At 42.6% G+C, this 17,892-nt stretch overlaps 1 protein-coding gene across 2 annotated transcripts in view; it reads left to right on the top strand.

Annotated features, from left to right (window-relative positions):
- The window catches only part of LOC127692852 (24-hydroxycholesterol 7-alpha-hydroxylase), a 92,466-nt gene that overhangs the window by 6,481 nt on the left and 68,093 nt on the right, over window positions 1-17,892 (top strand). Inside the window, exons 2-5 of one of the 2 annotated variants that reach the window (XM_052193449.1) lie at window positions 3,785-3,920; window positions 7,830-7,944; window positions 9,902-10,051; window positions 12,568-12,658. In XM_052193449.1, coding sequence (XP_052049409.1) covers window positions 3,785-3,920; window positions 7,830-7,944; window positions 9,902-10,051; window positions 12,568-12,658 — 492 coding nt within the window. Of the gene's footprint in view, window positions 1-3,784; window positions 3,921-7,769; window positions 7,945-9,901; window positions 10,052-12,567; window positions 12,659-17,892 lie in introns of both variants that reach the window. The other variant, XM_052193448.1, reaches the window with a different exon arrangement.

The raw sequence follows: 17,892 nt of genomic DNA, 5'->3' as shown, positions 1-17,892 counted from the left end.
GTGAATCTGCAAGGACCCACCACCTGAGGGATCAGATTTTAATACAGCTTACAAGATTAGGTTTAGTTTTTGCGCCCAGAGATTGAGTTACCATTGTTTCTGAACTAAGTTTGTGTTGCATTTCCTCGACTCATCTGGTTTCAAGATTGTAAGGTACAGTGGCCAAGCATGGGTTTGCCTTAGGTGCTCCACAAAGGCCGTTGGGGATTTGAAGCACGGGAAAGGCGTGGTAGCAACTCACCAGTGGGAACTTAGTGATCTGGGTGGAGATGTTTCGGGAGCTCTGGGCCAGTGAATCTTAACAAGATAAAATCAGGTCAGCCATTGCTCACCAGTGTGTGGCCACCCAGGTTGCTGGGGCAGAGAGTTAGTGGCACAAGCATGGGAACATTCAAGTTCAACTTTTTCAATAATTCCCACAACAGACTCACATCTTGAGAAAAAAAAAATAACAAGACAGATCCCTGTCTTAATGAGAAACATAAACAAGAAAACATTCACAAAGAAGAGACTATCATCCTCATTGGGTCTAGGAAATATCACTGTGTTTGGCACTCAAAGGACAGCCTGTATGAAGGGCTGATGAACTGAACTTTGTCGAAATCAGGTACGTTTCCTTGTGACAGAACCCACAAGGGGGACAAAGAGACAATCTTCTGAGTGGCATAAAGCATGTGTGAGCCCCGTACCTGTGGAGGACCAGTGTCTTGTGTGTATAAAGAACCACAGACAATCAAAGGCCAAGTTCAGACCAGTTAGAAAATGGATGCCATGATGAGGATTTCCAGATGGCAAATACGAGGATAGTGACAGTCACAGCTGCTGGTAAAGAGAAAAGGAGCCATTCCTGTCTGCTGGAGATGACTACGGCCCAACCACTCTGGAAAACATGCCAGCGGTTTATGATCAGAACATACAGCTAATAAGTTCCTCATGCAGAAATGGAAACTCAGGTTTATGCTGCAACCTGGCCATAGTTTATCCATAATTCCTTTTCACAATACCCTTGGAACAGGGCTCCAAATGTCCTTCAGGAAATGTCCTTCAATGGTCTGTGGAATCCTGTCCAGAAATGTATAGAGATGAAGCCACGACAACATGCAGAATCTACATAACCCTGGAGAGTGGTATTAATGGTAACAACTACTCTCAACCATTTGTATTCCATCTGATTCCATTTATATAGGGTCTTGAAATTCAATTACAGAATGAGGTGGATGAAAACTCCCTAAGAGTTAAGGCAGAGCTCTGGGTGAAAGAGGAACTAGTGTCATTACAGAATGGTGACAGGACAGGACAGGTCTTGGTGGTGGTGATAGGGTATCTTGACTGCATCTATGCCTCTAGCCTGGATGTTTTTCAAGCTATTAACACCAGGGGCAAGAGATTGCTAAGAACCTGTGAGTCTCTGCAATGTTTCTTATACCCCCTTGTTTATGTAGATCCCACATTACAAACTGAGTTTTAAATGCATAGGAATGACTTTAAAGGTTACTAGATGTACTTATCTTTGCTTCCTAATGCTAAAGCGGCTGCCATTCAATTAAGAACAGCCGAACAAAGGAGAAACAAATAAAACAGAAAACCTCTGCTGTAGAGTTTGTGGCTCTATATTCACTGATTTTCACCACTGGGTTTTGTGTGTGTGTGTGTGTGTGTGTGTGTGTGTGTGTGTGTGTGTTCAGCGTTCAATGATTCTTAAGCTTACAACTTGTCAAGTAGTACCCAATACTTACCAAGACTGTAACAAGTGCCAGTCTCATGATTAGTGTGAAAATGAGTAACAGTGAAGTAGTCATTCGAATAAATGATGTCTTTAGATACTTATGAGGCTTAAAATGGGCCATAAATCCGTGATGGCTCATTTTCATGATGGGTGGTTTGTTGCCAACATCTGTAATGGATGCTAGAGCATAATTAGAACTCTCTGAAAATGGCATCCATTTCTTCCAATAAGGTCATAAACTTGATATGAGCTTCTGTTGCTGTGATAAAACTCTGACCAACAACAAGTTGGTCAGTGCTCATCAACAAGTTAGAGGAGGAATGGGCTTTTTTACATCCAGATCACAGTTCATCATTGAGCAGAGTCATGGCAGGAACTCCGAGGTACAAACCATGGAGGAGCACTGCTTGTACAGTCATGTTCATCCTGTACAGCTTAGGACCACTGGCCAGGGAATGGTGCCACCCAGAGTTGTCTGTGTCTTCCTATGTGAATAAAAGAAAGTCCTCTTCCCCAACACACCCACAAGCCATTATGATCTACACCCTCTCTCCACTGAGACTCAGTTGATGCTTGGCTTCGTCAAGTTGACAGATAAAACTAACTAGGGCAGACTGCCAGAAGGCAGACCGCATGCAGGGAATAATGTGAGAGAGAAGCAAAAAAAAGATGACTACTGTATCAGGAAGTTTGTGAAATTTGTGAAGTCTGATGCCAGGAAAGAGGAGTGTCACAAAAAGCCAGGAAGACAATGGCTAAGAGAAAGATAGGAGACCTAGAGAGACAAGACATGTGATATGTACCAGGCTACTAGGCAGACAGCTAGGCAAAGCTAGCACATGTAAATATGTGATGGCTTATGCAGGGATACACACACATACCAGTACACAGCTTACAGGTAAGCACACAGACCTACACAGAGTTTGGCAAAGGCAAAAGGTGACTTGCCAGTGACCCCAAGACCATACTTATATAGAATCAGACAAAGCTGGCAACCTTTCTACAATGATTACATATTGCTTGCTTTTGGCTTCTTTGAACATCCAGTGTCAGTCAATTTCTGCTGACTCATAGGTCCCTTATGTCTACTGATTAGCCATCTTGGTCCAGGCCTAATATCCATGTCAGCACCATGATGCCTAAACTTGAACAGGCCTCTAAGGCCTTCTGTTCTCCTAAGCTTCACGTGCTTCCTTGACAAGTATTGAGATGTATGTTGTTTATAAGCTTCTTCATATCTTGAATATATGATTGAAAGATCTCTACGGTGGTATAATTTTTTTAATTGTTTATTTTTCTTAATAATCAAGAAAGGAAGATGGAATCAGTATCTTTTTAGAAATTAATGGTTTACATCCCAAATGCTCTGGGCCCCTCCCTTACCTTGCTGTAGGATACAATAGGAGCACCCCTTGCTTCAGGATGGAGTGGGAGCACTTCCTTGCTTGCTGTGGGATTGGTACTAGCCACACCCTTCACTCTCCAGGTGGGCAGACCCACAGTTGTTCCTTGATGCCAGATCTCAGAAGAGACACGGGGACAATATGGAGGTTGTCAGGTGAAGGGCTCTCAAGGAGACGCTGGCCCTGTGTGTGGCTGCACCCAGTCATCTTTCTTGTATTCGCAGTCCCGTGCAGGGAACGTAGGGTTTGAGGCCATCTATGGCTTATCTTATACACATTTTAGGGCAGAACGAATTAAGATTCATATAATTTAAATGTGACCAAAACAGATTTTCTAGTAACTACCACATGTAACGATATTTTCAAATCTGGGTCATTACTTTATCATTGGTACTTTTTATTTTGTTCTTAAGGACTGGAGAGAGAGTGTAGGTACCCGTGGAGACCAGAAGAGGGCATCAGATCCCCTGGAGTTATATACAGATGACTGCTGAACTATCCAATGTGGGTGCTAAAAACTGAACAGTACACATCCTTAAAAACCGAGCCATTGCTCCAGTCTAAGTACTGATATTCAGGAGGAAAACTGTGTTATACAGAACACTTGATTTAGAAATGCTTGCTAATATATCTGTGTTTTTGTGTTTTATTTTAGTATGGACCGGTATTTACCATCTTTGCTATGGGAAACCGAATGACCTTTGTTACTGAAGAAGAAGGAATCAATGTGCTTCTAAAATCTAAACATGTGGACTTCGAATTAGCAGTACAAAACACTCTCTATCACACAGGTAACTGATATTTTTAGACAGATCCTTTGAACTATAGCACTGAAACCTGAGAGCAGTTTTGAGTAAGATTACATACCTCGTCTTCTATCAGGAATATTGAAGGGCAATTGTTTTTTTTTAAAGTAGGGCTAGGAGGGGGAAAAGCACTCATGATAAACTGGGTCATTGAAAAGGAAATTATTGGTAGTCTAATATATTTAGGTTTCATTTAGACTTATGAATGAGTCAGGCTTTCCCCAGTGGTGCATTTTAGAGACTGTTTAGACTCTCAGTGTATTATAGCACCTAAGTGTTGTTAACTACAGCAGAGGGCCTGGAACACAATGTTCCACAGGCTTCAGCTCTTGGCTTGATTGTAGTCTGCTTCCCCAGAGTAGAGTTTCTCTGCTTAAACAACAAGTCATTATTATGGCCTCTCCTGATACTGTCCAAAGGGTCAATGAGGCTGTCTGGGTAGATTTCCCATCTTACAGTCTCCATCTGTCTCTGAGACTGCTTGCTGTTATTGGAGAATGTGTTCCTGGTGTGGCTTTTTCTCCTCAGGTTGCAAATTCTTGTGCATGCACTATGCATCCTCCCCAGAATAGCTGCCCTGGCTTCTTCTTCTTCTTCTTCTTCTTCTTCTTCTTCTTCTTCTTCTTCTTCTTCTTCTTCTTCTTCTTCTTCTTCTTCTTCTTCTTCTTCTTCTTCTTCTTCTTCTTCTTCTTCTTCTTCTCTTCCTCCTCCTCCTCTTCTTCCTCCTCCTCCTCTTTCTCCTTCTCCTCCTCCTTCCCTCTTCCTTCTTCCTCCTCCTCCTCCTTGTCTCAAACATGTCCCTATTTTGCCTGCTGTCTTAGTCAGAATTTCTATTCCTGGACAAAACATCATGACCAAGAAGCAAGCTGGGGAGAAAAGGGTTTATTCAGCTTATACTTCCACATTACTGTCCATCACTAAAGGAAGTCAGGACTGGAACTCAAGCAGGCCAGGAATCAGGAGCTGATGCAGAGGCCATGGAGGGATGTTCCTTACTGGCTTGCTTCCCCTGGCTTGCTCAGCTTGCTTTCTTATAGAACCCAAGACTACCAGCCCTGGGATGGCACCATCCACAGTGGGCCCTCCCCTATTGATCACTAATTGAGAAAATGCCTCACACCTGGATCACATGGAGGCATTTCCTCACCTGAAGTTCCTTTCTCTGTGATAACTCCAGCTTGTGTAAGTTGACACACACACACACACACAAAACAGTCAGTACACCTGCTTTCTCTCCCTCCCTTCTTCCTTCCCTCCCTCTCTCTCTGTCTCTCTTTCTTTCTTCTTTCTTTCTTAAAATCCTTTAATATAGTATTTGGTCATGCATTTCCTGGCATTAAGAAAAAAAATGCACTCACTAATAAGTGGATATTAACCTAGAAAACTGGAATACCCAAAACATAATCCACACATCAAATGAGGTACAAGAAGAAAGGAGGAGTGGTCCCTGGTTCTGGAAAGACTCAGTGAAACAGTATTCGGCAAAACCAGAACGGGGAAGTGGGAAGGGGTGGGTGGGAGGACAGGGGAAGAGAAGGGGGCTTATGGGACTTTCGGGGAATGGGGGGGCTAGAAAAGGGAAATCGTTTGAAATGTAAATAAATTATATCGAATTAAAAAAAAAGAAAAAAAAGAATTAAAAGTAAACAAGAAAAAAAAAAGAAAAGAAAAAAATCTGTCAAAACCTCTGAGTGATTAATAGTGATATTGGCTGAATTCACTGTTCTCTGGTGTTTGTTGGTAAGTGAGTGATGGAGCACCTGATTGACGAATATAAATATTTTGAAGGCTAGTTTTCTTTGTGCTGACATTTCTTCTGTAAAAGATGCTAACTTCTGTGCTAGAGGCATATGGCCATTATCAACACGCTCTCCTAGGTCTCCCCTGTGGCCTCTCACTTTTGATCATTTCCATTGAACAGATAAAATCTGTTACCATTTGTTCTTGAGCCAGCTTCTCATTCCTACCAAACATTCCACCACCGTGATCAGAAAAATCTCATTTTAATTTAACTCATACAAAATATAACCTGAGCATTGCAGAACCATAAAATACAAATTATTTTGAAAGATGCTTCAAAGGCAATCAAATTAGATAGACTAGATAAAGATGTTTTAGAAAATCGCAACAACAAGAATAAAAACCAAAACTCTAGCACCTGCTCTGACCCAACCTAAGGCTGCTATTGTGGAAGGAAGAAGAATATTTCTATTAGGAAGTGTTTTAAGAGTGAGGTCAGGATTATTTTGTTGGATGAAGAGAGCTAGAAGGGAGAAATTTGGGCATATTGGTGTGTGTGTGTGTGTGTGTGTGTGTGTGTGTGTGTGTGTGTAGAAATGAGGGTTTGTGTCAGAGAGAAGTGAATGTGGAGCTTAGGGTAAGTAATAGCATTCAGAGTTCTGAGAATTTTAAGATACTCTGCATTTTCTTTTTAAAATTTATTCCGTCCTATATGACATCCCATTCTGTTTCCCCTCCAATCCCAATCCACTCCTCCTCCATCTTCTCCACCTCCCCCCCCCCCCCAGAAAAAGGCAGGCCTCCCAGGAATATCAACCAAACATGGCAGATTGAGTTGCAGGCACCAGGCACCTCTCCCCACATTAAGGCTGGAGAAGGAAACCCAGTAGAAGGAAAAGCTTCCCCAAAGCAGGCAAGAGTCAGAGACAGCCCCCACTCCCACTGTTGGGAGTTCCACAGGAACACCAAGCTACAGAACTGTAACATATATGCAGAGTCCAGATCAGAACCACACAAGCTCTCTGGTTGCCCATTCACTTTCTGTGAGCCCCCATGAGCCCCAGGTTACTTGATTCTATGGGTTTTCTTGTGGTATCCTAGACACCTCTGGCTCCTACAGTCCTGCCTGCCTCGTCTTCAGCAGGATTCCCCAAGTTCTGCCCAGTGTTTGACTGTGGGTCTATGCATCTGTTTCCATCAGTTGCTGAATGAAGCCTCTCTGTATGCTAGGCACCAGTCTATATCCTGTTATTTCATTGACATTTTAAAATACATTTATTTATTTTATGTTTTTTTTAAATGTATGAGTACTCCACATGTACTACTGCATGTCAAAAGAGAGTATTAGTTCCCTTTATGGTGGTCATGAGCCATGTTGCTGGGAATTGAATTCAGGACCTCTAGAAGGGCAGCCAGTGCTCTCAAGCCCTGAGCCATCTCACCAGCCCTTCCTTTGTTCCGTGGTCATGTTTGTTCAATCCTAGGGCTTTGGGCTATTCATTCTCTGGTCCTCCAGACAATGTCAGGGGTAGGCTCCCTCTTGTGGCATAGGTCTTGAGCTGGACCAGTCATTGGTTGGCCACTCCCATGATCTCTGCACCACTTTTACCCTGGCACATCCTGTAGGTAGGACAAATTGTAGATTGATGGTTTTGATGGTGCCCCAATCCCTCCATCGGAAGTCTTGCCTGGTTACAGGAAATGGCTGGTTCTGGCTCCCTATCCCCCATTATGATGAGTCTTAGCTAAGGTCACCCGTGTAGATCCCAGGGAGTTTCCATTGTGCTGTGTTTCTGCCTTGCCCTAAAATGCCCCCCAATTCCAGTTCTCTCTCCCAGCACTCTTCATCCTTTCCCCGCCTGATCCCTCCTGTTCCAATACCCATCCCCCACCCCCAGTTCACCTTAGATGTACCTTGAATATAGATCTGGAGGAAGAAGGGGCTACAAAGATCAGCCCTCTCACACACTCACAGACAACCTTGCAAACAGATATGTTCTGTGAGGATGCTGCCAATGTCTCTAGCAGAGGCATACAGATTATATGCCAGGAGAGATTGTTTCCTCTTTTGAAAACAGTTCCCTTTGTCTTTAGCATGTATTCCAAAGAATATCTTCTTTGCACTGAATGAAAAGCTGTATGTCTTGTTGAAAGGGAAGATGGGAACTTTCAACATACATCACTTTACTGGACCACTGACTGAAGAATTTCATCATCAACTGGAAGGTTTAGGCGCTTATGGAACAATGGACCTGAATGACTTTATAAGGTAAATAGTGGTTCTGATCTTCAGATAGAAACTTGAAACTAGCATATTGGATTTCAAAATTGACCTGGTGGATTAATGTACTCTAACTAGGCCACTATAGGATTTTTTAAAATTCAATTAAATTCTAATTAATGTGCAGTTACTAGTTGAGCAGTCTCAGTTGATGGTGAGTCAATCAACCAGCAGTCATTTGACACAGCAAACCAAAAATTTCTCCTTAGTGGTTGTAACAGTTATATATTTGCCATGTAGAATTCTTGCTCATAATTGCCACAGATCCACAATTCGCTGCTTATTGTGTTATTAGGACAGGAAGACTCGAGAGGACAGAAGAGACGATGGAGTCAGAAGTGGGTGAGAGGGACCCAGGAGATGTTTGTGAGACTTAAGAAAGAACCCCAGGAAAAGTCAGTGTGGACATCAGGACCTTGGGGGGTTTCTGAGAAAGAAAAGGAAGGGTGTAAGAGACAGGAGAGGTTGGAAGGAGCACTGCAGGGAGTCAGCCATGTTCACAAGCTCCCTGGAGAAGGTGAACATTGGGTATGACATCCACAAGAAACATTTTCTACATACATAGCCATCTCTATATGCACGAAAATTCTTCACTTGTGTAAAAATTCTACGCATGTGTAAATGTTCTCATGTGTCTAAAGGTTATCCACATGTACAGAATGTTTTCACATGTATAAAAAAATCCCTACATGCATAAGCATTTTCTATGTGTATACAAAGTTCTCTATATGCACAAAAATTTCCCCACATGCATGTCAAGTCTCCATGTGAAAACTGAATTACTAAAGCCCTTTCTTACCCAAGGATTCTAAGGTAGAGAGAAAGTAGAATCCCAGGATTCTAAAGGTAGAGAGAATGAACTGAAAGGAGGATATATGCTCTCAAAGTCCTGCCCCGCAGTGATTCACTTCCTGCAGCAAGACTCCACCTCCTAAAAATTCCATTACCTTCCTAAATAGTGGCACTAGTGAGACCAAGGCTTCAAGTACAGAAGCCTATAGGGGACATTTCTCATTTCTTTCATGCCAGGACCAATAACATCAACAGATATTTCAGTAGGCAATAGTATGAATATGCAGAATTTTGTGAGAATTAGGTAATTAATGATTACCCTTTTTTGCTAGTGTATTTACTGATATACCCAAAGACAGTGGTATCCTAGTTGATGCTATTTTCTAAATACATTCCTACTAAATTTCATCCATCCAGTCTATTTATGTTTTTTGTTGTTGTTGTTTTGTATTTGTCTGGACCTAAGATGCTTTTTTAGAATGGATTTTTAAGTCTTTGGGCCTGGAGAGAGGGCTCGTGAATGAAGAGCACACATGTTCTCCCTGAGGATCCAGGTTTGGTTCCCAGTACCTAGATTACACAGCTCACAGTTGCCTATAACTCTAGTGCCAAAGGGATCCAGCCTACCTGATCTTCTGAGGCCCCCCACATTCACATGTACATATTCTATATGCTCAACTAGGAAGTGCCCATTAATTAGAATCTAAATAAGGTTTTTGTTTTTTTTTTTTGTTGTTTTGTTTTTTAAAGAGAGGGTTTTTAACTCTTCAGATAAACACTGTCAGGTTTTCGTCATCCCTGAAGCACAGCCTGACGTTCACCAGAAACTGTGAAAACCTGAGAATACATGTCACATGACCCCCTGCTCAACTGTCATTTTAAGAGAATGATGCTTTTGTATCTAGATCAGTGTTCTCATTCTTCCTAATGGTGTGGCCCTTTAACACAGTTCCTTGTGTTGTGGTGACCCCCAGCCATGAAATTACCTTGTTGCTACTTCATAACTGTAATTTTTCTACTGTTGTGAATCGTAATGCAAATAGGATATTTGAACTCCCAAACGGGTTGAGACCCACAGGGTTGGGAACCACTGGTCCTAGAGCTTTTCCTATTGGCTGCTGGGTTGACTTCCCGAGTGTTCCTGTCTTTGCAGGCATCTACTTTATCCAGCCACGCTCAATACTCTCTTTATGAAAGGGTTGTTTCTTGCAGACAAGAGGAACGCCAAGGAATTCTACCAGCATTTTAAAACCTATGATGAGGGCTTTGAGTATGGCTCCCAGCTGCCGGGATGGCTTCTGAGGTAGGGTGCCCTTCTGTGATTGCTTCTTTTCAGCAACTTATTCTGTTCTCACCCTTTCTGCTATGTGTACGCTCAGATGTGCCCGCCTTCGAGCATGAGTGTGGAGGCCAGAGGAGGGTATCAGCTGTCCTGCTTCGTCATCCTTGACACTAGGTTTTTGAGACAGTGCCACTCACCAAACCTAGAATTCACTATTTTGGCTAGACTGGCATTTCCCATCTCTGCATGGAAACGCGTGCTGCCATGTTGGTTTTTCCGTCATGCTGGGGTTTTGAACCCAGGTCCTTAAGCTTGCACACCGAGTCTTTTACTTTCTGAGCTACCTTTCTAGCTTTCATTTCTCTTATTTATTTTCTACTTTAATTTTATTTTAATGTAAGTATGTGTACGTATGATATATGTGTGTGTGGGATATACTGTACTTGGTGTAGTGCATATGTGCAGGCCAGTGGCAGCGTGGTGGTGGTGAGGGTTGTTGGGTTTTGGGGCTTGCCTCCCAGCTTATTTTCGACAGCATCTAAACATCTCAGCGCAATTCAGGTTAGTTGACCAAGCATCTAGGGATTCTGTCATGTCCACCTCCCATCCTCTCTGCAGAAAGGCAGGGATTACACATGGATGCTACCAGACATCCAGGTTCTTACAGGTTCTGGAGAATCAGACTCCTCTGCTCCTCTTTACTATGTGGCAGATACGTTATCCACCAGTTCCTAGTCCCAGTCATATTTCTTTCTCTTAAGTAGAATAACATCAGCTGAGGAGGCAAGAGGCTGTTTCTGTGACTTCATTTTTGTAATGGTGTTGGGAGGAGGTGTAGTGTTCTCACTACATAGCCCGAGCTGCCCCCCAGAAGTCATGGGCCCAGCTTCCTGGGTGCTGGCTTTGCAGGAGCGCACTGTCTCACCAGACTCTATAGCCTGCTTATTTTAGTGAGCATGTGTGAACTGAAGGAGGAACAAGAAGATATATACTTCTTTCTCTCACTCTACTTACTTTCTTTCCTCCCTCCTGCCTCTTCCCTCTCCCTTCCTTCCTGAAAATATGTGTGTGTGAGAGAGAGAGACAGAGAGAGATAGAGACACACAGAGCCAGAGACACAGAGAGATAGAGACACACAGAGAGACATACATAGAGAGACAGAGATAGAGAGAAGATGACATGAGAAATGCACCTGAGGCCTTTTTAGTGGACAGTGTTATCTTAGGGTTTCTATTCCTGCACAAACATCCTGACCAAGAAGCAAGCTGGGGAGGAAAGGGTTTATTGAGCTTACATTCCCACATTGTTCTTCATCACCAAAGGAAGTCAGGACTGGAACTCAAGCAGGTCAGGAAGCAGGAGCTGATGCAGAGGCCATGGAGGGATGTTTCTTACTGGCTTGCTTCCCCTGGCTTGCTCAGCTTGCTCTCTTATAGAACCCAAGACTACCTGCCTAGGGATGGTACCACCCACAGTGGGCCCTCCCCCTTGATCGCTAAGAAAATGCCTCACAGCTGGATCTCATGGAGGCATTTCCTCAAGGGAGGCTCCTTTCTCTGTGCTAATTCCAGCCTGTGTCAAGTTGACACACAAAACCAGCCAGTACAAGTGTGCACCATTATTTGCTTGACTCTACCTGACTCCATGCTGAATCAGCTCCCTCTGTAATATCTTATTAGGCATGATCAAATGCATCTGGTACCACTGGCTCGTATAAATATTTGTCACATGCTGTGAAAAATAACTGCATTTAAAAAAATTATTTGGTAATTGCTGTATATCTTATCCTGTTTGGATAGTCAAAGTTGACATGGACAGGTAACTTATAAGCAATAAAAAATTATTTTCCGTAGTGATGGAAGCTGTGATGTCCAATCTGGGGTTAACAGCAGGTGTTCTCTGGGGAGACTTGATTTTTCTTGGTGGCAGGCCATCTTCTGACTGTGCCTTGAGGGTAGGAGAGGCAATCAAGTGTTTTCCAGTGTTTTATAAGGGCACTAATCCCATTGAAAAGGGATTCACTCTATCATGAAATCACTGTGCTCCCTGTTCCCTGATAGCATCAACCAACTATTGAGCATTTCAGCATTCGATTTTTCAGAGAACCCAGATCACCTGCAGGGTGTGATGGTAATAACGAGAAAAGAGGAAAACGATGACTTGACTCAGCTTGGCCAGCATCTGACCTCTGTGCTGGACCTTCACCCTGTCGCTCTTGGGGCAGGCACGTTGAACATGAACCAAGCAATTGGTGAGCTATTTTCTCCTTTAACAGAAGTCTACTAGGAAGTCCAGTAGCTACTCACAAAGCCAGTGAAATGTGTTGTCTTGCCCCTCAGTTTTATCCATGGTCTCATAATTCAGGAGTGGGCATCTTTGGAAATTCTAACTGGAGGCCAAGAAGAAATTTGAGGAAATTATTCTACTCTCAGACACCTTCTGTCCTTTTATGTGCTGGATGGTCACCCTAAACACTTGCAAGTCACTGCTTATATGTTTTTGTTTTTGTTTTTTTTTTTTTTTGTTTGCTTATGCAGAGACTGGTCAAAATCCAAAAGATGGCTCCTGGAGCTGTTTGAGAAAAATATTAAAGACATAAAAGCTCATGGATCTTCAGGTCGTTCTGAAGTAAGTATCCTCTTCCTTCACTAAGATATATGTGGTAAACGTGGGTATAAACATTGATTATTACAAAACCATTTTTCTTAGGAAATGTGTGGGATTGGATATAACTTTGGTACCAAGTGATACACCGGGCATGCTTACATACATTGTTTAAATATCACCTCACAACATGAAGGCATTATATTGTATAGGATACAATACAATGCTACAAACAATGACAAAAACAACAAATCGAAAGCTGGGGATTTTTTAATTTAGTCTCACAGTTGGCTGTGTCAAAGGACACATTTACAATTGAATGGTCTTGTTGCTTTACAGTGTAATTCTTGAGTTAGACAACTCCTTCATCCCATACACCAATGAAATATTCTCATAGGCTAAGCAGAACAGGTTGGTTTTATAGAACAGAGCCAGAGAAATATACAACTCAGAAGCAAACAAAAACAAACAACTTTTAAGACTGAGGACAGTCATCAGAGCAATAACTGACTGGTTAAAACTGGATTATTCTGGTTATCTAAGGAGGTACAAGCACATTGGGTGCAGCTTCCCTGTCACTACTCTCGGCCTGTTAGGGCAACAGCCATCTTTCACTCTCCTCCTGATTTTGAAGAAGGTCATATAGCAACTTAAGCTTGAAATGAGTCTTTGATTTGATATGAGGCTTTGGTTTGAACAACTCCATATTGATTTTTTAAATTGTTTATTGGTTTCACTTTATTTTTGAGACAGGGTATATTACTATGGTGACTGTGTATCCAAGATATAGTCCATAAAGGATTTCTGATCCTCCTTCCTCAGCCTCCTGAGTACTGGGACTGTAGGATTGGGCCACCATGCTTGAGTTTTAGTCTTGTCTACTGGAATAAAAACAGTGGGTTCCTGTGGTGCTTTGGATAGATTTGGCTTCCCATAGACTCAATGTGTGTGAATGCTTGACCCATAGGAGTGGCTCTATTAGGAGGTCTGGCCTTGTTGGAGTAGGTGTGGCCTTGTTGGAGGGAGTTCATCACTGTGGAGGTAGGCTTTGAGGCCTCCTATGCTCAAGCTAGGCCTAGTGGTTTAGCAGTCTTCTGCTGCTGCCTGTAGATCAAGGTGTAGAACTCTCAGTTCCTTCTCAGCACCATGTCTGCCTGCATGCTGCCACAATTCCTGCCACGATAATAATGGAATTGAACGTGTAAGCCGTCCACACTTCAACATTTTCCTTTATAAGAGCTGCTGTGGTCATGGTATCTCTTCACAGCAATAAAACCCTCACTAAGGCAGCTCCTATACTGTGTGTCAACACCTGTGTGGATGGTGAGACATAGGCATGAACAAACCAGGGAAGGGTAATGAAGCTCTATAAAATAGGCTCTGTTCCTGACTCCACTTACACAAGTCTCTATGAATGCAAGGAGCTGATCCCATCCACGTGAGTGACTTATAGCATGAGGCAGGAGGAGTGGTCCCTGTGGGTTATTCAGGATCCATGATTCTCCCAGTGTGGTTCACAGTCTACCTGCATCACTTGGGGACTATACACACACTGGGGTGGAGTCCAGTGGCCCGGGTCTGCAGCTTTCCAGATAACCCTTATGCTTGCTGTTGTGAGGTTGTTTACCCTGGCTGTGGTTAGAGTCACTTCTCAGAACTGTTTTTAAAAAGTCACATCTGAGTACTGGGCCCTTTGCCCTCAGAGCCTGGGTTCCATTTGGTCTGGGTTGCTAGGTTTCTGATTCAGTCAAGTACTATGTTGAATAAATACAGAGAGTGTGGACAGCCTTATCTTGTCCCTGGTTTTAGTAGAATTGGTTTGAGTTTCTCACTATTTAATTTGAGGTTGGCTATAGGCTTGCTGCATCTTTATTATGTTTAGGTATGTCCCTTGTCAAAATGGGGATGAGAGTACTATTTAATCTGTGTAATAAAATTGGGTATGGAGTCCAATACTTATAATGCCACACTGGTGGAGAGAGGCAGTCCCTAGAGCTCACTGCTCATACAAACTAGGTTAATCTTCTACCTGCAGGCCAGTGCAAGACTCTTTAAATTTTCTTTAAAAAAAAGGGCAGAAGATGACTCCTGATGAGTGACAACACATGCTGCTATCTTCTGACATCCACATACATCCACATACTTGTGTGTGCAAACCCATGCCTATAGATGCACCTGCACACCTGTATGTTGACTTGCAGAGAATACATAGTCATTTAAAAACTGAGCCTAATATATCTGAAGTCCCAGATACTCAGAAGGCTGGGGCAGGAGGATGGCAGATTCAAGGCTTTCCTGGACAATGTAGTGAGAGACCGTATATTAGTTAGGGTTTTACTGCTGTGAACAGACACCGTGACCAAGACAAGTCTTATAAAAGGACAGCATTTAATTGGGGGAGGTTCAGTCCATCATCAAGGTGGGAGTATGGTATGGTAGCATCTGGGCAGACCTGGTGCAGGCAGAACTGAGAGTTCTACATCTTCATTTGAAGTCTGCTAGTGGAAGACTCACTTCCTGGCAATTCAGATGAGGGTCTTAAGCCCACACCCACTGTGACACACCTACTCCAACAAGGCCACACTTACTCCAACAGGGCCGCTCTTCCTAATAGTGCCACTTCTTGGGCCAAGCATATTCAAACCATCATAGTCTCAAAATAAAAAGAGAAGGCTGTGGTTGTGGTCAATGATAGAATGATTTTCCAGCATGCGAAGGCTATGGTTCTAATCTCTAGAACTGAAAAACCAACAAACACCCCCAAACAAAACAAGACACTTAAAATATTTCAGCATTTAAAAATGACACAGAAAGCTTATGATCTTAATTACATATCAAGTGTCACTAACAGGGCTACTTAACTTTAGAGAGGAAGATGGCCTCAGGAAAAAGAAATGTGTAAATGATTTGTGGTTGTGAAGGTCACTTTTAATTTTCAAAGTGACATAATCTCAAATCACCTGGAAAGAGTGCCTTAATGAATGAAGGATTGTATGGTGGGTGTCTCCCGGGGATTGTTTTGCGTGCACAGAGGATCCTGGATTGTATTATAGTGGAGAGAGCCAGCTGAGTACTAGCCTATATGCATTCATTGTGCTTTATATTTGGCTATGTATATGACTAGCTGTTTATTACTGCCTTGATTTGCCCAAAGTGATGGTCCACAATCTGGAATTATGAGCTAAAATAGTTCTTTTCTTCCCTAAATTGCTTTTGATTTTTTTTAAATCCCAGCTACAGGAAATGAAACCAACATAAATGTCTTTCTCCTTGTCCTTGAATTCTTTCTGTTGCTGTGATAAACATCACGACCAAAGGAACTTAGTTTTATTTCATCTTATACTTCCAGGTCATGATCTATCATTGAGGGAAGTCAGGGAAAGAACTCAAGGCAGGACACTGGAGGCAGGGACCACTGAATAACTGTGCTTGCTGAAGGTTTGAGTTTTTCACAGGCATAAGTTTCATTCTCAGTGAGCTGGGTCCTCCTATAGCAATGAACATAGTCAAGGTATAGACATTTGAAATGGCTAGATGTGATAGTAGCAGAAAGTGAAATCCATAATGAAAACGACCAGTTCTGACATTCCGTTATTAAGGACTCGATAACACACCAGCTAATATTCAGAACTCGGTTACTATGTGTCAGGCATAGGTGCCTATCTCACAAAGCCGTTTCTTATAACAACTTTAATGCCAAGAAGATGGACTGGTGGAGCTAACCAAGTGGGCAAACTTATGGGCCGCATTAACAGCAAGTGACAGAAGCGGCTCCATTTTGATCCTGCCTGTGCGTGCATTTCTTTCACACTGACTTTACTGTGCTTGTATCCTCTTGTGAATGCTGAATGTGAGCAGCAGTAGCTGCTTCTCAGAGCCATGGCTGACATACAAATGAGCTAAACACCTGGAGAGACCTTAAAACTGTGCTGTTTCCAGGCAAGCAGGGGACAGGCCAGAGCTCCCATATTGTTTTCCTATCACCTGCACTGAGTAAATAAAGATTAAAAGCACATCCCATGCCCACGTTTCTGCCTTCTTGTGGAGGAACAACTGTGGGCAAAAGCAAATTAGAGAAATCTCTGAATAAAATCAGGTCATAGGATTTCTGCAACCACCTGGGAACCACCAGAGTAGGGGGGCTCTGTTCTGCTCTGAGTTGGTTCCATTTAAGTCAAAACGTATCTGTTCATTTGCCTTTCTAGGAAGTTGAACCTAGGTCCTACAAATGTTAGGTATATCCTCTGCTTCTGAGATATATCCCTAGTTCTCCTTTTCACTTTTTAGTTTGAGAAAGAAGTTCACTAAGTTTCACTTGAACTCACATTGTAGCCCAAATTTGAACTTGAAATCTTCCTGCCCTGCTCTTCCAGGTCTCTTGGTTATAGCCCTGCACCACCAGGACTGGCTGCTTAATTTTCCTATGAGCAGAGATTGGCTTGCTTTGGAAGGGTAATATTTAGGTTGAGTCTGTCGTCCTTCTAGTGGAGTGCTTACCTGGTATGCAAGAAGACCCAGTTTCAATCTCTACTATTACATCATCATTACCATCATCATCATCTTCACCATGATAACAGCTAGGTGTGGTGGCATATAATCCTTAATTCTGGCTTTTGAAGGTAGAAGCAGAAAGATCTCTGTGGGTTCAAGGCTAAACTAGACCACATAGTGAATTCCAGGTCAGCCAGGGCTACCTAGTGAGACCTTGCCTCAAAAAACAAACATGGTATTTTTGAAAATACAAACTTCACAACTAACCAAGCCATTCTGGGATTGGAGGAACTATGTTGGGGCTAAGGGTGTAGCTCAGTTAGGACAGTGCTGGTCTAGCATGCCAAAGGCCTGGTTCATCCTGAATGATGTTGCATGGTGTTACACTCCTGTAATCTCAGCACCAAGGAGCAAGAGGCAGAAGGATCAGGAACTCAAGGTTACTGTCAGCTACAGAGAAGGTTAATTTTCTCTCAAGTACTTTATTGGCAGCTGTACTAACTAATTGTCAAATTTTGTATGATTTAAGAACCATATCATGGACATCTTAATGATGAGGAAATCCAGTCAGTGGGATAGTGAAGTGATTCATTCATTCATTCATTCAAGATAATTCATTTCTTTACTAGTGAAGCCAAAAGGCAGAAATACAGCTAAGCTCTGCTGGAGATTGTGTTTCCCATTGCCTTGATACTACCTGTTGTGCACATACATGCCTTAGAAAGCAGACACGGTATGTCTCGGATTAAAAACAACTGAATGATTCC

This window comes from Apodemus sylvaticus, chromosome 9 (genome assembly GCF_947179515.1).
Source record: "Apodemus sylvaticus chromosome 9, mApoSyl1.1, whole genome shotgun sequence".
In the NCBI taxonomy this organism is placed as follows: Eukaryota; Metazoa; Chordata; class Mammalia; order Rodentia; family Muridae; genus Apodemus; species Apodemus sylvaticus.
Note: the sequence above shows the minus strand (reverse complement) of the source record. Positions and strands in the feature narration are given on the sequence as shown.